The 23293-nt window shown below is 32.9% G+C and overlaps 4 protein-coding genes across 6 annotated transcripts; 1 reads left to right on the forward strand and 3 right to left on the reverse strand.

Moving 5' to 3' along the window:
• Positions 1-1706: 1706 nt before the first annotated feature.
• On the forward strand, positions 1707-2956 carry LOC109816421 (large ribosomal subunit protein eL38z/eL38y). The gene is made up of 3 exons (XM_020381435.3): positions 1707-1864; positions 2292-2475; positions 2704-2956. The coding sequence occupies exons 1-3, from the start codon at positions 1775-1777 to the stop codon at positions 2724-2726; spliced, it is 297 nt and encodes a 98-aa protein (XP_020237024.1). The 5' UTR covers positions 1707-1774; the 3' UTR covers positions 2727-2956.
• Positions 2957-4324: 1368 nt separating this feature from the next.
• LOC109816399 (Tetratricopeptide repeat (TPR)-like superfamily protein) lies at positions 4325-8244 on the reverse strand. The gene is made up of 2 exons (XM_083065753.1): positions 4937-8244; positions 4325-4837 (listed from the first exon to the last, which is right to left on the reverse strand). Exon 1 carries the CDS (start codon positions 7791-7793, stop codon positions 5418-5420), a length of 2376 nt encoding a protein of 791 aa, XP_082921879.1. The 5' UTR covers positions 7794-8244; the 3' UTR covers positions 4325-4837; positions 4937-5417.
• A 747-nt stretch (positions 8245-8991) lies between these two features.
• On the reverse strand, positions 8992-11480 carry LOC109816402 (uncharacterized). 2 transcript variants are annotated; one of them, XM_029275017.2, is made up of 4 exons: positions 11040-11174; positions 10680-10783; positions 10189-10254; positions 8992-9824 (listed from the first exon to the last, which is right to left on the reverse strand). In XM_029275017.2, the coding sequence occupies exons 2-4, from the start codon at positions 10737-10739 to the stop codon at positions 9321-9323; spliced, it is 630 nt and encodes a 209-aa protein (XP_029130850.1). In that variant the 5' UTR covers positions 10740-10783; positions 11040-11174; the 3' UTR covers positions 8992-9320. The 2 variants fall into 2 exon arrangements, with proteins under 2 accessions (XP_029130850.1, XP_020237000.1); XM_020381411.3 differs by lacking the exon at positions 10680-10783 and having other exon boundaries at positions 11040-11480.
• A 1376-nt stretch (positions 11481-12856) lies between these two features.
• Positions 12857-20644, reverse strand: LOC109816404 (putative hydrolase C777.06c). Of its 2 annotated transcripts, none has more exons than XM_083065755.1 (10): positions 20359-20644; positions 20152-20290; positions 18265-18392; positions 17304-17451; positions 17110-17215; positions 16525-16583; positions 15767-15802; positions 15547-15656; positions 15146-15208; positions 12857-13099 (listed from the first exon to the last, which is right to left on the reverse strand). In XM_083065755.1, exons 1-9 carry the CDS (start codon positions 20541-20543, stop codon positions 15151-15153), a joined length of 969 nt encoding a protein of 322 aa, XP_082921881.1. In that variant the 5' UTR covers positions 20544-20644; the 3' UTR covers positions 12857-13099; positions 15146-15150. The 2 variants fall into 2 exon arrangements, with proteins under 2 accessions (XP_082921881.1, XP_020237002.1); XM_020381413.3 differs by having other exon boundaries at positions 12857-13100; positions 15142-15208; positions 20359-20643.
• Between the last annotated feature and the right edge of the window lie 2649 nt (positions 20645-23293).

The following is a 23293-nucleotide window of genomic DNA, read 5'->3' on the forward strand; positions in this document are numbered from 1 at the left end:
TTAATTAAGGAGCAATAATTTGTTATAAGGTATTGGCGTTTACAATTTCTCTTGAATGGGAGGCCAAAACATGTTACTTTGGGAATGTCCGGTAATGTACCATGTTCATGTTATGCGATTCAGGCATTTCAATCATGAAATTAACTAAATTGGTTCAGAAATTAGAAAGCGATAGAGTTTATTAATCATTGAAAGAAATAAAAAAAAGGGTCGAGATTGATTTATGAAACATGTAAGTGATGTACCGGAGATAAAAGACACAAATATAATTAAATTAAGAGGAATCAACTTATGTGGATTATTCCTACTTTTCTTTGTTTGATAACTTTTTACTAGATACTTTTATTCTAAAACTTTTCTTTCAATTAAAAGTTAAAATGATATATAAAAAATAATTGTTAGTACAAGTTATTTAATATTTGTGTTATTTAATAAATGATTGAAGTGCAAACTTTGTCTTGAATTTAGAGTTGTAATTGAAAATACATTTTATTTTTAGATGAGTTGATTCCGTATAAATTAATTATACCATCTTGTCATAAAAAAGAGACTTATCATATAAGTTTTGTATGCCAAAATTTTAAATTATTCAACATTTTATTTATGTATTTCAAATTAATATAAGTGTTTAATTTTAATACATTATTCATATAAATATTTTCAATTTATACCATTAATAAGTTAAAAATCAACCTAAAGATATCTTTTAAAGTAATTATTCAAAAGTAAAAAAATTTCAACATATAATAATATGTAATTGGATGAGAATGTAAATAATATTTTATGTTGTCAATCTATTTCCTAATTGTGCATATGAAAAATCACATCGGTGATCTCTATATTTTTAAAAAGAATTAGTCTGTAAATATTCGTTGAAAAATACTAAGAAATCCGAATCGAATTCCACTTAAATCAAACGCATGTTAGTATTACACTACATATTATTCATACAAATATGGAATCTATATTCTTCTAAAAATAGTATTGAGGGGTTGGGGACTCTCCTTTGATCTTTCATTATAAGAAATGTTACATATAGTGACATACAAATTAAAAGTGTCATTATAAGTATAATATATGTAAGTATGTGCCTATTTGACATATAGTTACGCATAATTTTAGTGTTGATTTTGAATGAGATTTAACATATTTTATGTGTCATTATAGCCTATATCTACATTTTTTAATAATATACTAACATATATTATAGTTATTGTGTGAGTAAAAATAATTTTTAGTGACATGTATAATATCACCGAAGGGTGTGTGTCAATATATGGTAAATTTCTTGTAGTGTGTCCTACTACACAGTTAAATACTTCCTAGTTCCTACACGCCTTTATTTATTTTTTCCTGCACTCCTCGTATTTGTTACCAAATGGATATAGTAAATATATATAATAGGTGCAGGAAATAAAAATTGAGTGTAGAAAGTAATTCTTTAATAAACAAATGTTTGGCCCAACTTGGATACTGGATGCAAAACCGTTTAATAGACCTTTTACTCTTTGGAGCCCAATTAGTTTATTGATATATATAGTATATAGTATGTAAAAAATAAGAATATTCTTAATTTTGAATTTTAGTGTAATGATATCGTGAATGATGTACCAAAAATTAAATCAAAGTGAATACGTTTGGAATGAAGAAAAAAAAGAGAAGAAGAATTGTTTTTGTTTTTCTTTCCCTTGTACTTGGGCCTACTGAACGGGCTTGACAACAGGGTTTGGGCTTCCCAGTGAAATCGAGAAACTCTAGGGTTAGGGTTTAGTTTATGAGGTTGCACTTCTCTTGCGTTTTACAATTTACATCACATTTGGTTCCGCCTCTGCTCTCTGTCACCGCCGTGCATCTTGTAACCATGGTCATCTCTTTTCTCTTTTACTTCTTCTTTGCTTTCACTTATTCTTCTAATGGAAACGGAATAACCAATATCTCTATTCAATCGAGTTTATTTAAATGAATGTTGAAACACCTATTATTGTGTGGAATTACTTGGTGCAAAGAAGCTAGATGAAGTTATGTTTTTACATATAGGTTAGTGACAGTTTAACGCAGTCGATTTGTTGAGAGGGCGTAATTAGATTCAGGAATTGCTGGGTTGTACTCTGATTTAGGTGTTTAGATTTCAGAGAGATCAGTGTGTGTTTCCAATGTCAACATTGGTGCTTTATTATGCTCTGTGATCTCTATTACTGTTAATTTTGTGTAGTATAGGGTTGTAGAACTAATAGTTTGGTAACTGTTTTTGGAATTGCTGTTAATACTTGTGTGGTGCTTTTTCTATGCAGCCTAAGCAAATCCACGAGATTAAGGATTTCCTTCTCACTGCCAGAAGGAAGGATGCGAGGTCGGTGAAGATTAAGAGGAGCAGAGATGTGGTTAAGTTCAAGGTGCGATGCTCCAAGTACCTCTACACACTTTGTGTGTTTGACCCTGAGAAAGCTGATAAATTGAAGCAATCACTTCCTCCAGGTTAGTAATGAAATTAAAGTTTGAGATTTTACCTTTATCATGCTTTAGGATAATCCAGTTTTGACTCTAGTGATATATGATATTGTCAAATAAATGAATGAGGGTATTAACATTCTATAACCAACTAAATCTTTGACAGCTTAATCTTTAGTAACTGGGACAATTATGATGCTTATGGTCTTGGTCATATTATGCCCTACAACTTGTAATGCTCTTGATGTTTTTCAGGTTTGAGTGTTCAAGACCTGTGAAGACACTGAGTGAGAAGCCAAGGAGAAGCATTTCTTTGGTTCTTATGAAGTTTGTTTGACTGTAGTTCAAGCTTGAGATTTTTTGTGAGTTGGTCTTTTATATTTAGATCATTGCTAGGACATGGTTGTTTTTATCTGTTCTCGAGTATTTTTGTTTAATGGAATATTTTAGCGCCGCGGAACTATCTATATATATGAATTTATTGTCTGTTTTTTACAGCATGTTTTAAGTCAGGCTTGCCCATTTTCTGTGATAACTTTTGGTGGATAGAGAAGCAGAAAAATTGATTTATAACATCTAATAAGTTACCGATTTTTAAATAGAGACACATTGACTGGTTGCCATTTATCAGCCAGAACTCTGCCTTATTTCCTGTTCCCAGTTCCAATAATTCGTTAAGTCATAACTCGCAAGTCCCACGTATAAGATACTTTTCCTGCTTTTGGAATGGCTGTGGTTACTATCGTTACACCCAAAAATCACGTTAAATTTAGTAATAGACACGGATGTTACAAATATTTACTTCTTCCAGACTCAGACTCGGATTAAGTTTATAGATTGACTGGAGGACGTGCGGATCCAACTTGTCCGAGTAATGAATTTGACTTCAAAAATATCAAATGGGGTAAAAGTAGACATTTCTATTTTTCCACTATTTATTCAAATACGTATTTTTGTGGTTTGTAAACACCAGCTCTCAGTTCCTCGTTTCCACCTGTATAGAGCCTGTTTGCTATTAATTTAAGCTCAGTTTATTTCATATGTATGGTTTTATAATATCAGTGACGTACACTTGGAAAAGGAAAATTATTTTTCAATAGTATACATATGTATGGTTTTATAATATCCGTGACCTAAACTTGGAATCAATTACACTCAATAGTATGCATATATATGGTTTTATAATAAACTTTTATCCAAACCTTGATTTCGTACAAATGGCGTTTGCTAGCCTCTAGCTTTTTCGATGGCCTCATTAGATTTCACTTAATTAGTCAATATTAAAAAAATGCGAATGAGATTTTTAAGTGATCATGTAATTACTAAATAATCTTAATTTTGGTCATCCATTAATGGTTGTATAACAATTTAAAGTTATCAATATTTCCAAAGTCAGAATTATTCTCACTTTATACACCTTTATATATTTAAATGGAAGTCAATATTACCATTGTCGACTTCCTTTACTATATATTTATAAAATTTCAATAATTAACTTTTCTACTTTATCTTTTACCTTCGCATAACTTTTTTAATCTTATATTATAAATTAGAATATTGAGATTATCACTCTTACTCAATTAAATATTAAATACTGTCGATACTATTCTCTTTTTCCTTTGGAGGTGCAACCAAAAAGTTTCCCGTCAAACCATATAAACTATCCTCCTTTACATTCTTATTTGTATAGTTAATATTCCTAATCATCTATTTCTCAAAATGAATTTTAATTATAATATACACTTTGATAAAAAGGAATGCAATTTATTATTGAGTGAAATTTATTTTTACTAGCTAGTTCCATAGATTCTGTGTGAAGTGCTTGTCCAAATAGAAGAGAAAATGTAAAGAAAGTATTGTGAGAATAAAGATAGTGAGTCTCCAAATTGTGTACTCTAACTTATTAAAATCACATGGAGATAAACGAAAATAAACAATAACATTAACTATTCACATACTAAATTTTAAAAAGATATTAAAAGAATACAACAATGACCGAACTATGGTAAAATATGATTATACATAAAAAAGAATAAAAATAAAAATATGAGCATAGCAAGAAGTGCATCTGCAATATGATTTCCAAATGGCACCTTCTATGTTTCACTCAGTCCGTATGCTAATTTAGCACAAATATCATCTATTGGAATGTTAAATCATAAACCATGGTTCTGAGCATATGTATTACATCTAAATTCAAATGTTAGATAAACAAGGCAATTTCATAAAGTTGCGCCTATTATTACTCTGCCCAATTTTGTTGATCTCATCTATGCAATGGAGTAGTTCTCAGATCTGAGGCAAGTATACCTGAAGGGGGGAAGTTCTGGTTGAGTTGCAGTTGGATCCATCCTTCTTTCTATGATAGCAACGCCCTATAAGCTCCACCCTATGTTTACTAGGAGAAATTATTCAAGTCTGCTAATGTGCAATTAATCCTTCATTAAAAGCCTATAACTCAAACATAAAATTTCAAGCAGAAACTGACTAGTTCGTTTGGCTTTCACTTTTCAGTTGAGAGAATCTCCAAACCTTGGACTACAGCTTTTGCCCAAACCATTTTTCAAAGGGAAAACTAAAATTCATTACGTCAACAATATGTATGAAATATTGGTCTCTTCCCACCAAAAGGCATATGTTTTGGAGTGCATAAAACTTACGTTGAGGTGTGGTTGATCAGTTTGATGTTTAGAATAGAACCTGCAGTGTGCTCTAGTGCATGTGCGTATCATTATCAACATAAAAGAGAAATCAATTTGTGAATGAACTTAAAAATGGTAAAATTATCTAAATCATATCTATGATGGTTATATGGGCGAAATTTACATTCTCTAAATAAAATCATTTTTTCCCAAAAAATGCCTTGCCACATTGAAGCAGCAAGATAGAATACCAACAAAGGAAAATGAAAACAAAATCTTCGCTACAAGGCTTAATCTTAGCATAGCAGCTAACTTTACAAATGCATCTTATTTTTGTTGTATTCCACGCTCAACAAGTCGTAACATAAGGTTATCAGCCTCCACCAACTTACCATCTAACACCAGCTTCTTGCTCACTTTCTCACACAATTTTAAATCAGGAATCAAATTCCGTCTAAACATTTGACATGCCACTTTATACGCTGATAGAGCAATCCCTTTATTCAGATAGCTTTCCATCAGAACATGGCATGTATTAGCATCAAATTTTGATGCAGTTCTCAATACCTTACCCAATAGTTTCTCGGCCTCCTCAAGGTTCCCAAAATCACAAAGCTTTTCAATAACCTGATTGTATACTGTTCTAAATGGCTGCCTAGCAAGCATTTTTTCTAATAAGTTCAACATATCATCTACTCTACCCCATTGACAGTAACGGTGGATAACTGACCTGTATGTTACAGGAGTTGGAACCAAACCTTTGCTAAGCATCTTTAAAATCAATTCAGCTGCCTCATCCAATCTACCTTTCTTCCCCAATGAGTCAAACAATGTTGTATATGTGACGGCATCAGGATGTTTGTTACTTAAGTACATGTCGTCTAGCACAGATAGAGCACCTTCCATGTCACCGATCTGACAAAAACCATGAATTACAGTAGTGAAGTTTACAACATTAATGGCACACCCCTTATTCAGACACCCCTCTAAATATTTTTTAGCTTCTACTACTTTCTGATTTTGACTGAGAGACTGTATTAGCAGGTTAATTTCAACTGGATTTGGGAAAAACCCTTTTTCAATCATTTCCCAGGTCAAATCACAGGCCTCAGAAAATTTTCCCTCCCTACGGAGCCCATGCATCACGGCACCATAAGTGATCGCATTTGGGGTCCACCAATGCTCCTCACTTACATTTATCATCTCTCTTGCCTCTAATGATTTTCCATTGTGACAGAGGCCATTCAACAAAGCTGTATATGATACAGTATTTGGCTTGCACCCATGTTTGTACATCTGCTGCAGCATCTTTTTTGCTTCATCTATCCTACCCAAGCGACAAAATCCATCGATAATAGCAGTATACGTCACAACATCAGGGTTACATCCTCTTGAGTACATATCAATGACTAAACTCTTGGCCTCACCCATCCTCCCCTCTTGACAGAATGAGTGAACTATTGCACTATACCCAACCTTATCAATGTGGAAGCCCTTGTCTTCTGCTTCCTTAAGGAAAGCAAGAGCCTCATCTGCATGTCCATACTTTGAAAGCATGTGGATAAGTGTATTATATGTAACCTGATCTGGTATCAAGCTACTATTCCGAACCATGTTCTCCATTAAACACTTCACCTGCTCAACTTTTTTCTCCTTACAGAGGAAAGCCATCACAGTATAATAACTAACTTTATCTGGAGGGCATCCCTTGGATGGCATTCCTGCAATAAGCTCCAATGCATCCTCAATTCGATTTAAATCACAGTAACCCTTGATCAAGCAATTGTAAGTTACAACATTGGGTTCAATTCCAATCACCTGCATTCGCTCCAAGAATCTCAGCGCCTTTTCCAACTTATTTCCCTTCACCAAAACATAGATAGTGGTGTTACATATAGACAAATTAGGTTCAACCCCAGCTTTCTGCATCAAGGTCAAAACCCGCAATGCATTCCTCAACTTCCCTGCGCGGCTATAAGACACCATCACATAACCAAAAGCTTCGGGTGAACACTGAATTCCGCGGCGCTTCATGAGCCGAAGAACCCTCCTTGCACCTTGGCACAATTTGGTCTTGCTAAGGACATCAAGCATTGTGTAGTAGACAACAGTGACATGCCTGTAGCGCCACTGCCTATCGGCCCAATAGAAAAAGTTCAAAGCAACACGCTCATCAACCTGAGAGCGCAAAACGGCGCAAACAAGTGGTGGCTTGAGGCTTCTCAATAAGTGCCTCAAATGTCCTTCAAAATTAGGGTTCCAAGCAGACCTAAATGTGATTAATCTACAAACCTCCCTGACCAAAGGGTGCCTAAATTCACTATCACCAATTTCAACTCTTGCAATACTATCTTTCTCCTTGTGGTTTCCATGATAGGAACTAATGAACTCAAGACTCTCATCATCACTAGACCCCTCTCCTTCTTCGCACTCCTCTTCTTCTGCCTCATCACTAACACTAGCACTAAAACTTAAGTCTTTTTGAAAACCAGAACCCGCTTTCCCCAAACCATCATTGAAACTCCCAAATTTGTTGCAGTTACCCTCACTTTGATCTCTAAGATTAGTAGTTGAATACAAAACAGAAGAAACACAATTTGTTGCAGAATAAAGACTGAAAGCGATACAAGAGAAATTGTTAGAATGGAAATGGGAAGCTAAAACTTTTCCCAATAGATAATGATTGAACCTCGGAAGTGGCATCGCTGAAATGGTGGGTGAGAAGTAAAGCTATTGAGTTGATGAAAATTGAGGAATCAATGAAATGAGAAAGGAAAATGTAAAAAAAAAAAAATGAAATCCGCAATTTGAGGAAACTACCAATCAGTAATTCACCGAACCGATCAGTATCTTTTCGAAATGGGAGAAAATGGAAGACGAAAATTGTGAGTGAATCAATAAACTCAGTGAAGACCGAAGAGTGCAACAAAGAGGGACAAGGGAGAAGACAACTCAACAAAGGAAAAGGAATTCTAAGCTCAATTTATTTGTTGTCGTTTATTCATTTATTAAAGACTTATTTATTTATTTTTCGCACCAATTTTTTTTCTTCTTTTTTCACATCACTGCTTTTATGGGAAAAATGGATACATGAATAATTGAAATAAATAAATACTTATTATATATAATTAAAATTTATAATAAACTATATATAAATAAATATTATATTTGAATATATAAATTATATTTAAAATTTATATAAATAAATATTTTTAGATATATAAATTATATTTTAAATTTATGATAAATAATTTATATTATAATATAATTTTTTATTAATAATTTATTTAAAATAGACTTAATTGATCTTTCAAATATTATAATTATATAATTTTGAACTTTTAATTCTTAAAAGATTGTAATAGTGTGATTTTAGTTTTTTAATTTTTAATTAAACAATTTTTTTTCCCTTAGTACAAAAGATTTATAAGAACACACCCTCAATCAGACGAGCTAGATACTAATTGCTTTATTTAGATTTCATATATGTAATTTCTATCCACACATACATATATATTCTCTTGGGCCGAATATTATTGTATGTAGTACTGCAGTAGTTAGACTGTTGAAGTGTTTTTCTGTTTTCTTTTTGTGTACCCTCTAGAGTGAGGAATAGGCAAGGTGATGGAGAGTAATTTTTTTATTTTTTTATTTTTAGAATCTTTCCATGTCTTAACTATTTGGTAAAACCACTTCACTTTTGAGTTGCATTTAAATGAAACCACAAGAACATTTTTATCCAAACCTTCTATATCTTGAAAACTACTTACCAGATTATTGAACCTCAAAGTTAAGCTGTTTTTAAGCAACACAGCCTAGCTCAATCCCAACCTTATAATAGCGAAAACAACTATATTGCCATATGATTCATATTTGCACTGAAGTTTAAGACCCTGCAATATATAGCCATACCCATACACAGTATTGCTTTATTAATTAATTGAAGGTCTCAGCTAGCCCCAATAGACCATGACCACGTACGTAACATATACAATTGAGTCCTATTCTGTAGAATTGATTTTGAGAAAGTAATATACAATATTTACAAGATAAGAGGGGGGGGGGGGGGGGGGGGAAACTTAGCAAAGGTGATGATTCTAAACTTCAAAACCCTCTACATTGAGAATCACCAATATGTGATATATTATTAACTCTTGCTTCTAAATTAAAAATGTAATTATGGTTTGCTACGTGGTCTCATGTAATAATTTCTCCTTTGCAGCAGTACCCTCAGTTCTGCATAACCTGCCCTTGTCTACTACTCTCTTTCCCATTTTCTAACAGCTTCTGAGCAGAAACATAGTTAAGATCAGCCACATTGTCACCACTAACATAGACTACTCGGAAAATATCATACTTCATGTCGATAGAGAAACGTTCAAGATATGGCATCATCCAATTTCTATGGTCAGAGTTGAGAATCCATGAATAACAAAAATGGAGACACTTCCACACATGAATGCACACCACTCTTGGTTTGGTTTGTCCCTTGAAGCAAAGGCCTGAGGTTATGCCTTCCATTTTGGCAAAGCGTGACCTTAGAATTGCTAGAACAGCATAGCAGAGGTCATTAAGGTCATTAGTAGTGGTGACTGCTGAGTTCAAGGATATTATGTCCCCACTAGAGATTTTTGCTGTTGAAGAGCCATCTCTTGATTCTCCACCGTATGCTTCAAGGAAACTGTGATCAGTTAAGACAGCCATGCTTGATATGTTCTTGGTTAACATTGATTTCTGTTAAGTGTGAACAACATGAATAAATAAATAATAACAATGGATTAAAGGGAAAACTGATCAGTGTATGTTTATGTTGTTGATTAAGGTAAAAGATTAAATGAATATTTGCCTCTGCCATACATGGTCTAAGACCACTATGGTCTTGACCAATCTTTACATTACATATAACTCAGTGTTATTATTTCTTTCTCATAAATTACAAATTTTAATTACGACACACCAAGATTGGTTGGGTTAAGACCAAGAATACGTGATGATTCTAAACTAACTGTGCAGACATTGAGGATACCAGTGAAGTTCACATATATTTTAACGATCCAATAAAGAAACAAACCCCATCAGCAGTCATTGTCAAACTTACAAGGGTTGAGGTTAGCTGCTCTTTTTCCTTACTGGATCGCCTCTGCCATGCTCCATACCATATGATCTGATTAGAACACAAATATTCAGCTCAAGTTAGCAAATCAAAAAACGGTATATATGATATACCCAGTGAAAAGATAAACCCAAGAAATTAGCACTAACACATAACAGTATAAGTGAAACAAGGTCAATATTGTCTTACTTACCTCAAGTGAACAAAAAAAAAAAAAACAGTTGGGTCCAAGGAAAACTTTAATCAATAAAATCAGTGTAGAAAATTAGAATCTGTGCTTCTAATTCAGAAGGAAAACTTTAATCAATAAAATCAGTGTAGAAAATTAGAATCTGTGCTTCTAATTCAGGAAATTGATTACTATTGAGAAGCCACATGGTAAAAACAAACAACTAGATAATTGAACTCAATCATAGATGTTAAGCTGTATATCTATGAATTGATAACAGATTCAACCATTACAGATGGTAGACTACCATGCAACAATGGCATCTCAAGTTGTCATTCACTGAAAGATAGAAGTTCTTCATGAACATTGATCATGAACTTGTGGGTCCTAAATCCCACGTGGAAAACAAATCTGAAAATAAGAATGATACAATATAATCAATTTAGGGTGCAATCTTTCAGTTGTGGTCTTCCCAGCCAATGGTTGGTACAATTCAAGGATAACAAATGGGTTTCATAAACTACAATCAGTAAAGTTTCAAACAAATAGAATCCACTGGGCAAAGAAAGATCATACACTTCAGGGTTTAGATAATCAAGTGAGGAGAAAACATTCAAAATGAACTTAAACATGAAAAGCTGAGAAAGCAAAAAAAAAAAAAACTTACCATATTTCCATGGATGCTCCTAAATATAGAGCTTTGAATACAACCAAGACTCTCAGTGCTTAAGGAAAACTGTTTGAGGCCATGAACGAGGTCATCTATGATTACAATAGTTGGCTTGAAAACAAAGAAACTTAGGTCCAAATTCTTGTTGTTAAAAGGTACGAAACATGCCATCATATCTCGTGCTTGTATTTTCTAAGCAACTCTTTTAAGGTATCCTCCTTCCCAACTACTAAATTATACCAATGTTTTGTTTTGTATGCGAGAGTCTTCAAATACGAGAAGCAAACCATAAGACACGCAGGCATACATGCAAAACTGAAGCTTCCATCAATTCAAAAGTTCCTTTCTAGAATGATTCCAAATGTTGACTATGGGTGTGGAGGAATCACACTCGTTGCTTCCTTCTCCCTGGTCTGGTGTTGTTTCTTTGTAAACGACCAAGTCTTGTGAATGGAACCTATACACCGTCACACGTACGTGTATTGACTAGTTCAACGCGTTCACATCTTTTGTAACATAAAAAGATAACTTACGTTTAAGAAATTTCTAGTCGATCGTTGCCATGTGCATATTATTTTTATTATAATTTCTGGAAGCGAAGATGTTAGAATTTGATCGACTTCGATCACTTAACTTTCGATATGTTTAACAGAATAAACACATTTTTTTTAATGTGAAGGAGAACCACCTCTCTTATTCCAAAATATTTTTAATCGAATTAAATAATCATATTAATTAATTTATAAAACAAAATAAGATGTACTGACTATATCATTTTTACTTATCATTAAATTTTATGAGATTAATAAATATATTATTTTATATCAAGACTTATATATTAATCCCAATTGATAAATAACAATTTAAAAATATAAAAAGAGGAGAGAAAAAAACACTTATTTCTTAAGTTCTATTCTAACAATTTTATTTAAACACAAGATAAAAAAATAAAATTAATACTTTATAAAATTATAAAGTATCTTATAAAAATGATCATTATTTCTTTCTAAAAATTATACTTTATAATAAATAACATCGAACATCAAATATAACAAAAATGAAATTATTTAAATATTACATTTTTAATAAATTATAACATGCTCAATGCATTTTTATTCATATCATTCGATATAAAAAAGAAAATGAATAAGACTCTTCTGACAATTTGCTACAATGTAGATTGTAGTTTTGTTATATTAAAATTAGTGAAAAAGAAAATTTTACTACAATGTAAATTGTAATTTTGTTATATTAAAACCAGTGAAAACGAACATACTTTGTGCCTCCATGATAACTTCTTTTGAATACACAAATCAGTGAGATAGTGTTCAATTATCAACAATTTTAAAAATAAAAATATTTCTTTATAAAAGGATTTTTTTTCTTCTATCGTACGATTTATATAATATTTATAAAAAATATATTTGTCCTAAACATCAAAATAAGAAATTGACATTTTATTTATAGATATAGATGACATTATATTATTAAATAACCCTTAAGCAACCCCATGATATTAGTAATAGAAAGAAAAGAGGTAAAGCTAATGCAAGCAGGACCCACACGTGGCGGGTAAAATATAGCCGCAACAGCAAAAAATAAGATGAAGCTGAAAGAAGATTAGTGTCAGCAAAACTAAATGTTACGTTTACCAATTATTATTCATAACGGATACCATAAAATTGAATAATAATCCATAACTTTTAGCCAGCAAATTAGCTTCATCGTGGACGTAGACGTAGAGTGACTCACATTGACTGCAAAAGAAATTTAAGATGCGTTTTTTTAAGCTCTTAAAACTCATTGATAGACAATTTGTTTTCCGGCAATAAGAAATCGATTATAAATAAAATATTCTAATACAGCTTTCACGAGTTTAATTAGAAGAATCAGAACTCCCATCAAAATAATTTGTCCTTGTCATATCCAGAAATGCCACCTCTAGCAAAAATGTGGCTTTTTGGTAGAAATTGAGGATATTCTGTAAAAAACATTAATGCTACAATCCAATCTAATTAAGATCAACACTTTGCGGTATACATTGTCACATGCTTCAACCTGCAATAACATGATAGCACATGGTAAGATTTAAGAGCATTGATATTCATTGGAAGTCAATATGGCTACTAAAATAAAGGAATAAACGTACGGGGAAGAGAAAAGACCATATGTGCTTGTTTGTCAGTATTAAATTTCTATAGCTAAGTGATTTCAAAGAGGTTTTCCACTGGACAAGCAAAATAGTGAATCATTGTTTTTCGATCTCACTAAATTTTCTACCTTCTCCTATCCATTCCCTTAAATACACCCTGAATGTCATTCATTCTACAATTTATTGATGCATCTTTTACAAAACAAAACAAAAAAGGAATGAGATCATTTAGCAGCAGGCACATCCATCTCAAGAGTGAGACATAAGACACAAATGCACGCACGCACCACTGATCATAGACGGTGAATAATTCATATCATAGTTTAGGGTTTAAGTATTCCACCAAAATTAATAATTTGCAGAATTTTGACCTATGCCCCTTCTAGAGGAGTGAATTCTCATTTAAATAATACACCCGATAGCCCATATTTAATTACAGCAATTCCCTAATTTAAAGCTCCACAAAACTGCACAATTAATGAAATAAATGCAGATAATAAATTAGGAAATATTGAGGAGTAATTATGAGAGCTGTTTTAAATATTAAAATATATTGATAGGCAGTGCTGCTAATAATCAGGCTGATTCTATCAACACCCGCTTAAACTGATGTTGATTCAATTTTTCAACTAGAAATTTATGTCGAGGTTTGCCAAGGCCTTGTAAAGATATTGACAACCTAAATATCAGTGGAGTTACGAGGAAGAAAAATAACATGGTCATTGTAGCCTTCTCATAGATATAATGAAAACTCATTTCAATATGTTTCTTAGGTTCATGAAAAATAGGATTGACAGCAATTTGAATTGCACCAGTGTTTTCAGCATAGGGAGGAGTAGATTCACTTCGAGAGAAAAGTTACCCCCAATAACCCCCACAAAGCCAAACAATCACAAAGCAAGCAAAAGACATGACTCAATACTCTGACTCAGTTGATGATTTATAACACGAAACTATTTCTTACTCTTTCATGAAATCAGAGCATTGCCAAGACATAAATACCAACTTGGAAGCGAATGGGGATCATTCACACAAACTGCCCAATCTGCATCACTTAAAGTTTTTAATTTAATAGGATTTCCACATAGGGAAATAAAGACCTTTGTTAGGAGTACTCCTTAAGTGTCATATGATTTGCTTGTGAGTAGCTAAGTGAGGAAGACGAGGAGATTGCATAAATTAACTAACTTATTGGACTGCAAAAGCAACGTTAAGTCAAGTAATAGTCAAATAATTAAGACTGTCAACCACTTGGCAAAATAAAGAAGGATTAGCCAAAGGCTCGCCCTCATTTTATGATGCTTCCCATTTCTTCCATAGATTTTGGACAGAATGTCCCTCTTTTTTTTTATTTTTTATTTTTTATTTTATTGGCAAATGTTAACAATAGCGGTAGTTTAAAATTTTAGGACCAAAAAATATTGTAGAGAACCTAAGTCCTTCATATGAAAAGAACCAGTAAGATGTTGTAGTTACTGAATTAGGACAGGATTTAAACCTGCAATAACCATGTCATCAACAGAGTATAAGTGAACAATACCATTAGTTGTCTTCCTAAAAAACAATGAAGATTCATATTGACTGAGTGAAAAGAGAAGAACACAAGGGACATCCTCCATTGGCCTAGGGAGCTGGCCTGAAACTCAAGAACTACGAAGAACACAGATGTTTAGGTTTCAGAGCATGAGCTCTGATACCATCACAGATTTTTGATCGAATGCCCCTTCTAAAGGAGTGATGTCTCATTCAAATAATACAATGAGACAGCCCCTATTTAATTACAACAATCCCTAATATAGGGCTACACAAAACTGTACAATTAATGAAATAAATACAAAGAATAAATTAGGAAATATTGAGGAGTAATTATAGGAGCTGTTTTAAATGTTAAACAATGCTATAATCAGGACAACTAACCATCAAACTGATTCTATAAACAAAAATTACCTTTCCTTACTACAAATTTATGGGGACTCTCAAACCATCGTGAGCAAGCTGCACAGGAATTCCTTCCCTAAGTACAATAATAGAAGAGTCAATTCTGTCATTTCCTAAAATTTACAACATATCATAAAGTAATACTCCCAAAATAAGTGTCATGTTAGCTTATAATACTATCAAAATATAGCAATATTCTCTGTCTCATAATAAATGTCATGTTTGAAAGAAAAATAAGTCTCAATAATTGTCATTTTTTTTCATTTATACCCATCATAATATTCTTTAGAAAGTAGATTAATTATTAGGTTAATTTTGTAAAATTATTTTTCTATTTCATCTATTTATTTATTATATTATAAATGCATTTGCAACAGTTTTTACTTCTTCAAAAAAGAACAAGGCATATTATACCTTCTGGACCACTCTGTCAAAAACTCATTGTCTTTATGGTGATCAAACTCGTGAGTCAAACCAATAAGTAGAGTTTGCTTTGGACACAACCTCTTCACAGTTTCTAGAGTCTGTAAAATTTCCAATGAATAACAATATTTCACCAAAAGGGTCAGGAAGATATGAAGTGTAAACATTATTTATTATTATTTTTTATCTCTTTGTAAACTGGAAAACAAACCTGTGGAAAACAAAGGTGAACATTGTGTGACCCAGTCTGCGATAACACAAAGAACAAAGGAAACATGTATCACCAAAAACCTAAAGAAATACCAAAACTAAAACACAGAATTGTCGTGTCTCTGAAAATTCTCACTTCCAAATGATCAATAATGCAACTTGATATTTATGTTTTCTAAGCAATGAAAGGACAGAGGGTTTTATTAATTTAAAGTTGAAGATGAAAGTGCATGAAAATTTTTAAAGGATTTAGGTCTAGCACATATGGAGTAATCATATTATCTGCCTTCTTTGATAAATTATTAAACATACAATACAACAAATACGTGATGTCGGTCTTGTATAAGAAAAATAAAATGTAAGTGAAAATTACTCCTTTGAAGAGACACTAATATTCCACAAAACAAATTAACAAAACATTGAATCAGATCAAGCAGTAAGAAACAACAGTTACAGAAAAAGCACTTTATAACAAGAATCAGACAATAATGATGCAACAGACCAGAAATCAAGCATGTCAAGTGACAAGAAATAAAAAACTTTCCTTAAAAATTCATACATAAGATACTCATGCATGTTGAGTGTGCATGCATTTATGCCGTTCGTGCATGAAGAGATCCTTGGTATATCATGCATAAATGTACATCGTTGTACAAATACAGTGGCAGAACATAACAAACATTATATATGTAGAAAATACAGCATGAACATCATATTTATATTCTAAACCCCAAAAAAGTTGAAAATGGAACTACTGACCCTATACAATGAATCCAATATGAGAAGATCCAACTGTCCAGCTCCACTTTTTGAGATGACTGTAAAAAGAAATATATTGCTAGATATAAGATGTTGAAAATCATAATTTATCTAAGAGTTTTCTCATTATGTGTAAATACTTCAAACATCAATTTTTTTTATTCTGGGGTTGATGATTTTATTGCAATCCAAAATGCTACACATGCTGTCCAAATTACAGAATGGCAGTGTGCATCAAACTGCCAAAATGAACAATCCATGACTGATCTGTCTTTCTTTTTCCAGTTAAGAGATAAAGAGAGTCAGAATATAATTTAATAAAACGGGAGGTTCTAGCAAACATTCCTTCCAATACACCCTACTAGTGATTAAAATTTATTAAAAATTACGAAATCAAGAATGAAGTTCATTAAATAAGAAGTGAGACCTAAAAAGTTGTGATTTCCAATAAATTTCAATTTATAATAGAGTGTAATACTAGTGTTTCTCATGATAAAACACAAGATATCATAGATTATTCAGATCTTAGAGCACTGGTACATAAATGTGTATGTCCAAGCAGGAAGAAACTAATTCAAAACATACCATACTCTGTACTAGGAGGAATCCGGGAAACATCAGATATATAAGCTACCCTGTTTTTCTCACCAAAAAGAAAGCCCAAACAGATGTAATCCTCTCCATGCATAACCTACATCCACAAAGTAAACAGTCAATTCCCTATAATATAAAGGAATATTGCATTATCACCATTGATGACAAAGGTTGTGGCAAGTAACTGGTAAAGGAGTGAATTTTAATCCTGATGCAAAAAAAGGTTGATTGCAGTCATCAGCAATAATGTTCCAGTCAATTTGAGCCACCCTTCGTATTTCTTCTCCTTCCTTACGCTTTTTCCGAACCAAATAAGGAAACTTCTCTGCTATACTGTTGCAAAGATTCAAAACATGGATTCAAATACTGGAGAGCATAAGACAGCCATGAAATCAAATGCAAGGGGCATAATTCTGAGACAGAAGTTGCATTGCAATCAAAACCATTTTCTAGATATCAAGCACCCAAATACAATGGTTGAGAAGTGCACCCAATGCACTGATTTCATCTCAATGACTCATGATAAAATATTTTCAGAAAGGCTAATTTTCCAAGCATTTAATTGAGTTCTTGCATGTTGAAAATCAAAGAGCCTTACTGATCAATAGAGTGCCTTTAAAGTTTTAACTGACTGACTACCACAATTAACAGTACAACTTGCTGCCTTTTTTGTTAAATAATCATAAAATACATGCAATGAGAATAGTTTGAAAAGACATGTGATAAAATGTTATGTGTTCATCCATATCTTCTTAAAGAACTATTAAGTTTATTTAGTGTGCAAGTGATATGTCAGAACTTCCTGTTTAAGCAAGTAATACAAAATATAGCAATGGTCCCATATATGGGGTGTTTTCTAAGACAATTTACCCACTATAGGCTAAATTGTTGAATTCTTGATATTCAGGGTATTTGACTTAACAATATTGCAATTGAGCCAGGAATGATGGTTCTGTTACTATTTGATGGTTAGGATTACATTGTAATGTAGTAGTGTCTCATTAAATCATAAGAGATTTTTGCATGCACTATGCAGGTTTTTTTAAATGGAGGAAAGTTAAATGTAATATCAGTTAAATCAGGTATGAAGTGTTAATATTATTAATATATAATTTAATTGAAAAACAAGGTGCAGCTACTAATTACCTATCCATTGAATGTTGACTCAAGTATATGGGTGTGGGATCAATATCATTTGTTGGACTAAAAGGCTGCACAGCACGTATATCATCCAATCCAAGGACTGCATCGGCATGTTCATGAGTTAAAATTATCTGCAATGCAAGCACAAATTAAGTTTGTATATTCAGAGAATGTAAACTTCAGGTCAATACAAATTGCACGGAAATAATATAGATAAGATACAATAAAAATATGCTAAACACATAATTGTAATCAATCCATGTTCTTGAGTTTCACACTTCAACAACAATTATCCAACTTCATGGCTTATAAATCATTTATAAATTGATTTTTCCCAAACCGACTTCCTTCCCTGTTAGAATGTAAAATTTTCTCCAAACCTCATGAATGCTGTGAGTAATTTTAAGAGGCTCTGCTCAAATTTCTGACATTCTCACAATATGTAAAATAGAAAACTTTAACCCTCACTGTTAATTAGTAATTGCATGATTCATTGTTTTGTTTGCTCACCTTACCAATTACATTAATGTTGGAAATTTCAAGTCAACTAGTGATATGACCAAAATATAATATATAAGTGAGAAACAATCCTAAACAATCAGACAGTTTTGAAAGGTGAAATTAGGTCCAAAATCACATTTATCTCTTTTTCAGGATCTCTTTATTCTAGATAGGATTGTTTATCACGTTTCTTTATTTTAGATAAGATTGTTTTCTTGTCAAGGTTGCCTCCATTAATGAAAGGAGAACAATTTGGGGTATTTGAATGAATGGAGATTTTTTGGTCTCTCGAAGCACCAACAGCACTGTAGGATCCCAGCATGTTCTATCAATATCTTTACCAGCATATATCTGAAATGGAATATCCCTTAAAAAATCAGGTGCACTGAGATAGCCAAACTCTTCTAAAGCATCTCTCTCTGATGAATAATAAATACTAATTTTCTGATAATAATAACCTATACTTTTACGAATATACTCGGCTCAATATGACCTTGATTATTATCGTGGATAGTAATAAACCTTCATCTTTTGACTTTCTGCGCTCATCTGACAGACTGAGTCAGTCTTCTAATAAGATCATGAAACCGAAGTAAAAGACCATTTTCTCTGTTCCAAATATCTACAGAAGACAAATTACAGAAAGAGGAAGCTAAAGGAAACAGAGAGATCCCGATACTCAGACTAGTATGCCATTCTATCCCTAGGTTCGGCATCTTTTAGAGAGACACCAACAGAAGCATTGTTAGAAACATCCATGACATCATTCAAGAAAGGACATTGTCTATAGCCCAAAAGCCAAACATGTATTCAATCCAAAACTAGAACCAACTTATGCATAAGTTAAAATAAGATTTTGGAGAAACTAATAAGAGAGAACTTCAACAAATTAGCTTATGCACAAGCTAATTAGCTTAAATTTTAACTTATGAAAAAATTTATTTCATTTTCCTTTTATTTTTTTCTTCCTAGAAGTGCTTCTATAGAAGTCTAACTAAGCCAAGCAAGGAATAAACACTGCCAAGACATCAAAAAGCCATGCCTTGGTATGAAATGCAATATAAACGGAAACAACAAATTGCTTTCTTTCTTTCTTTCTGCCTTTCACTTTTAGTTTCTTATGAGTATTCTGATTGGGAGAAAATGTGAGGCAAGGGTGAGCACTAATTGCAGAAACTTCCCCGGCGGGAATTCGAATCTTGGTTCGCTACGTTATGGAAAACTAGTCCTTCAATTAGACCCAAACCTCTGTTGGCAACAAATTTACTTTTCATTTTTCCAAGCCATTATTGAAAGACATTGAAATTTGAGCAGCATTTGCGCACGAGGGAAGCATCGAAACATTAAGAAGGCATCTTCACTAAAATTCACAGCGTTAAGTGAACTCACAGAATCAACTCTGGGAATCCGATGCGAAACGAACCAGCGGAGCACGGTCTCCCTGAACGTCTTGCCGACGTCGATCAATATATAGCTGCGAGCACCGGTGCTGGGTTGGCAGTAATCGATTAGGAGAGAAGTGTTGCACCTGTGGATCGAGATCTTGAAGCGAGGTTTGGAAACGAAAGGAGAAAGAAGGGGAAAGCGAAAGAGGACCTGTAATTAGGGTTGCGTTCGGGAGGGAGAGAGAGGGACTGGACGCAGACGGAGCAGGGAGGGTCGGAGGGCTGAAGGAGGCACATGATGTTGGGGACCATGCTCGAACAACCGGTGCCGAGGAAGATCAACGCCGATTCCGAAGAAGTACCTGCGCCGCCGACGAAGCCATTGGAGCTGGCCATGCCGTCCCGACGGATCCGGAGATTGCAGACGGTAAAGGAGACTTCGTGTGCCGTGCTGCGTTCTGATGCGTTCTGCGGAGACAACACTCCGACGAGGGGGTGTCCTATTTATATGTAGATTCACACCCGCCAAAATCATTTATTATTTATGATTTATTTTTCTGATTATTACTTTCGCTTCTTTCTAAATTTTTTTTTCTCTGGTGTTTGGTTTTCGTGTCCAGCTTCAACGGTTGTTATTTTCTTTTTTCATGGACAAATTTCATGTATTTTTCCAAAAATTAATTACTAAAAATTAATGTCATTTTTACACTTGTGAAAATCTAAACTGGGAACACGAGATTTATGTTGGCAGAAGAAAAAACAAATAATACTAATACTTATTGGAGTTTATTCGTACAGTGCATTTTTTTTAAAACGGTTTTTAATTGTTCTATTTTTATTTTATAATATTAATAAAGTTTAAATATTTTTATTATACATTTCACTATTTAATAAGTAGTGAAAATAATTATAAATGAAAGTGACTGTAATTAATAATATAAATAAATGATATATTAAAAATTCTATAATATTTTTTATAAAATTTGAAATATTAATTTCAAAATTATGAGTCAACACTTTTTTTCGTATAGAGCATATATTTTTTCTGTATTAAAGTTAATTATGTTTGAGTAGGATAAAATTGTTTCTTCATTAAATATTAAATATTGGACACAGATGTATATATCTAAAATTTAAAATTTAAAATATTAATTAAATTGAAATAACTTCTTGATTTATTGTAAGACTCATACTCGGGAACTCTTTTTCTTATTTTTTTTCCTTTCATTATTTTTATTCTCATTCCCTTTCTTGGCTGTTGGCATTTGATTTGGAAGGTTGAGTTGATGAGAAACAAGGAAAACAATAAGGTTATTGTTAGAGTCTTCCTCTCTAAAGCATTTTCATTCTCTTCTTCTTCTTCTTTTTCTTCATTCTCGTAGGCTCAAAGCTCAGATTTTTAATATGATACGAGTTAAGGAAAGCTAGAATCTTGGCTTGTTGATTGAATTGAAACTTATAATTTTTTGAATTTATGAAAATTTGAGCTTTGGGAGTAGATATGTAGTTGGTTGCATGTTAAAAGCTGAAACCTTGTTATTTTTTATGATCTCTTTGAAATCTTGATGCATGCATGTGGTGTTTCTTGGGGTTTCTAGGTTGTATGAACAAAATGAGTAAAGATTATGAAGGTAGATCATGTTTAAGGGTAAAAATTGATAGATTATAGGTGAAAAATGAAGGTGAAAAACCATGAAAGTGCAAAAAGCTTTGCACTCAGCGTTAGAGTGCTAAACCAATGTTATAGCTGTGAGAAAAAAATAAAGAGGTCAAGATCTAGTGCTGCAGCTCCAGGTTGGGCGTTGCAGTCCTGGGAGGAATTGATCTGGAAGAGATTTTGCATTGTAACTCTAAGAGAAAACAAAGTTGGTAGAAAGTGAAGTTGGAGTGTTGAATTGAGTGCTGCAATGCCAAGGGTAGATGAGCGAATTTGGTCTTGTGATCTTCATGAAAGTTGTAGCCTTGGATGTTAGCTTTACAATGACGTTTAAATCACCCAAAAAGGAGGTCTAGAACTTCATTTATGACCTTTTTAGTAAGAAAAGATCAAGTTGTCAGGAGTTAAACTAGTTGTTGCGGTTTTTACATTTTTTTAACAAGGTAGATGATAGAATTATGGCTTGATGTCTTCATGAGAGTTGTAGGATATCTTCTTGTCTTTCATATGAGATAATGAGAATGATAGGAGTAGTATAAATTCATATATGCTATTTTATGTGAAGATTGTCATTTCACATTAAGTGATTGGGTTAAATTGAAAGTTATTTTGGGTGCTTAGGTTGATTTGTGTTTTTTATGTGTGTAAGTTGTCATGATAGATGAGTTGTAAATATGTAGTATGAGTTGTATTATGTGATAAAAATGTTGTGTTAATATAAATGATAAAATGTTTAATAATGATGATTGTTGTAGTATGATGAGAAAACATAGTTGTGAGTTGAGAGTTGGATGTTGAATCCTAGTTGTGTAGAGGTGTAGAGATGGTATCTAAGTTGTTGAGATGACTATGATGTTTGAGTTGTGAGTTGAATGAGATGCTGAGATGATAACTGTGTTATTGTGCTATGATGATGAGTTATTAATCACTAGGACTAGGGGAGATGATTTTGAAGTCGCTCATCTCATTGGGTGGATCGAGATAATTGTGGTGCTTTGAGAGCCCAATTTGTTGAAAAACCCTTCTTTGAAAGTTGTCCCTTAGAGTGGATGATATGTTGTTCTCCTCTAGGACTTAGTTGGTCCCGTGTGTGAGCAAGGTTGAGGCACACATATATAAAGTGACCATAATATAGGGACCAAGTTGAACTATACCGTTTATAAGCGACCAATTTGAGTAAAGTACGAAGTCAGGAACTTAGTTTCTAACCGAATATCGAAAGGTTGTAATATTTAGAGGATAGTTAGTAGGCTAATCCCATAGGTGTCTTAGTTAAGCTAGCTAATGCCATGGTAGGCCTAAACCCAACTATCCTATCCTGACATAGTACTATACTTTCTTGTTTAAGTGACAAAGTCTGAGAAACCATTATCATGTTGTGGATTTTTATCTAAATTTGTTGTTTACCTAGCAAGCCCAAAAAGTTATGTGTTATCGGTTTGATAAGACCTAACCACTTAGACTATTTATCCTGTGTTGTAAGAGATTT

The sequence above is a fragment of the Cajanus cajan genome, chromosome 1 (genome assembly GCF_000230855.2).
Source record: "Cajanus cajan strain Asha chromosome 1, NIPB_CcT2T_4, whole genome shotgun sequence".
NCBI lineage: Eukaryota > Viridiplantae > Streptophyta > Magnoliopsida > Fabales > Fabaceae > Cajanus > Cajanus cajan.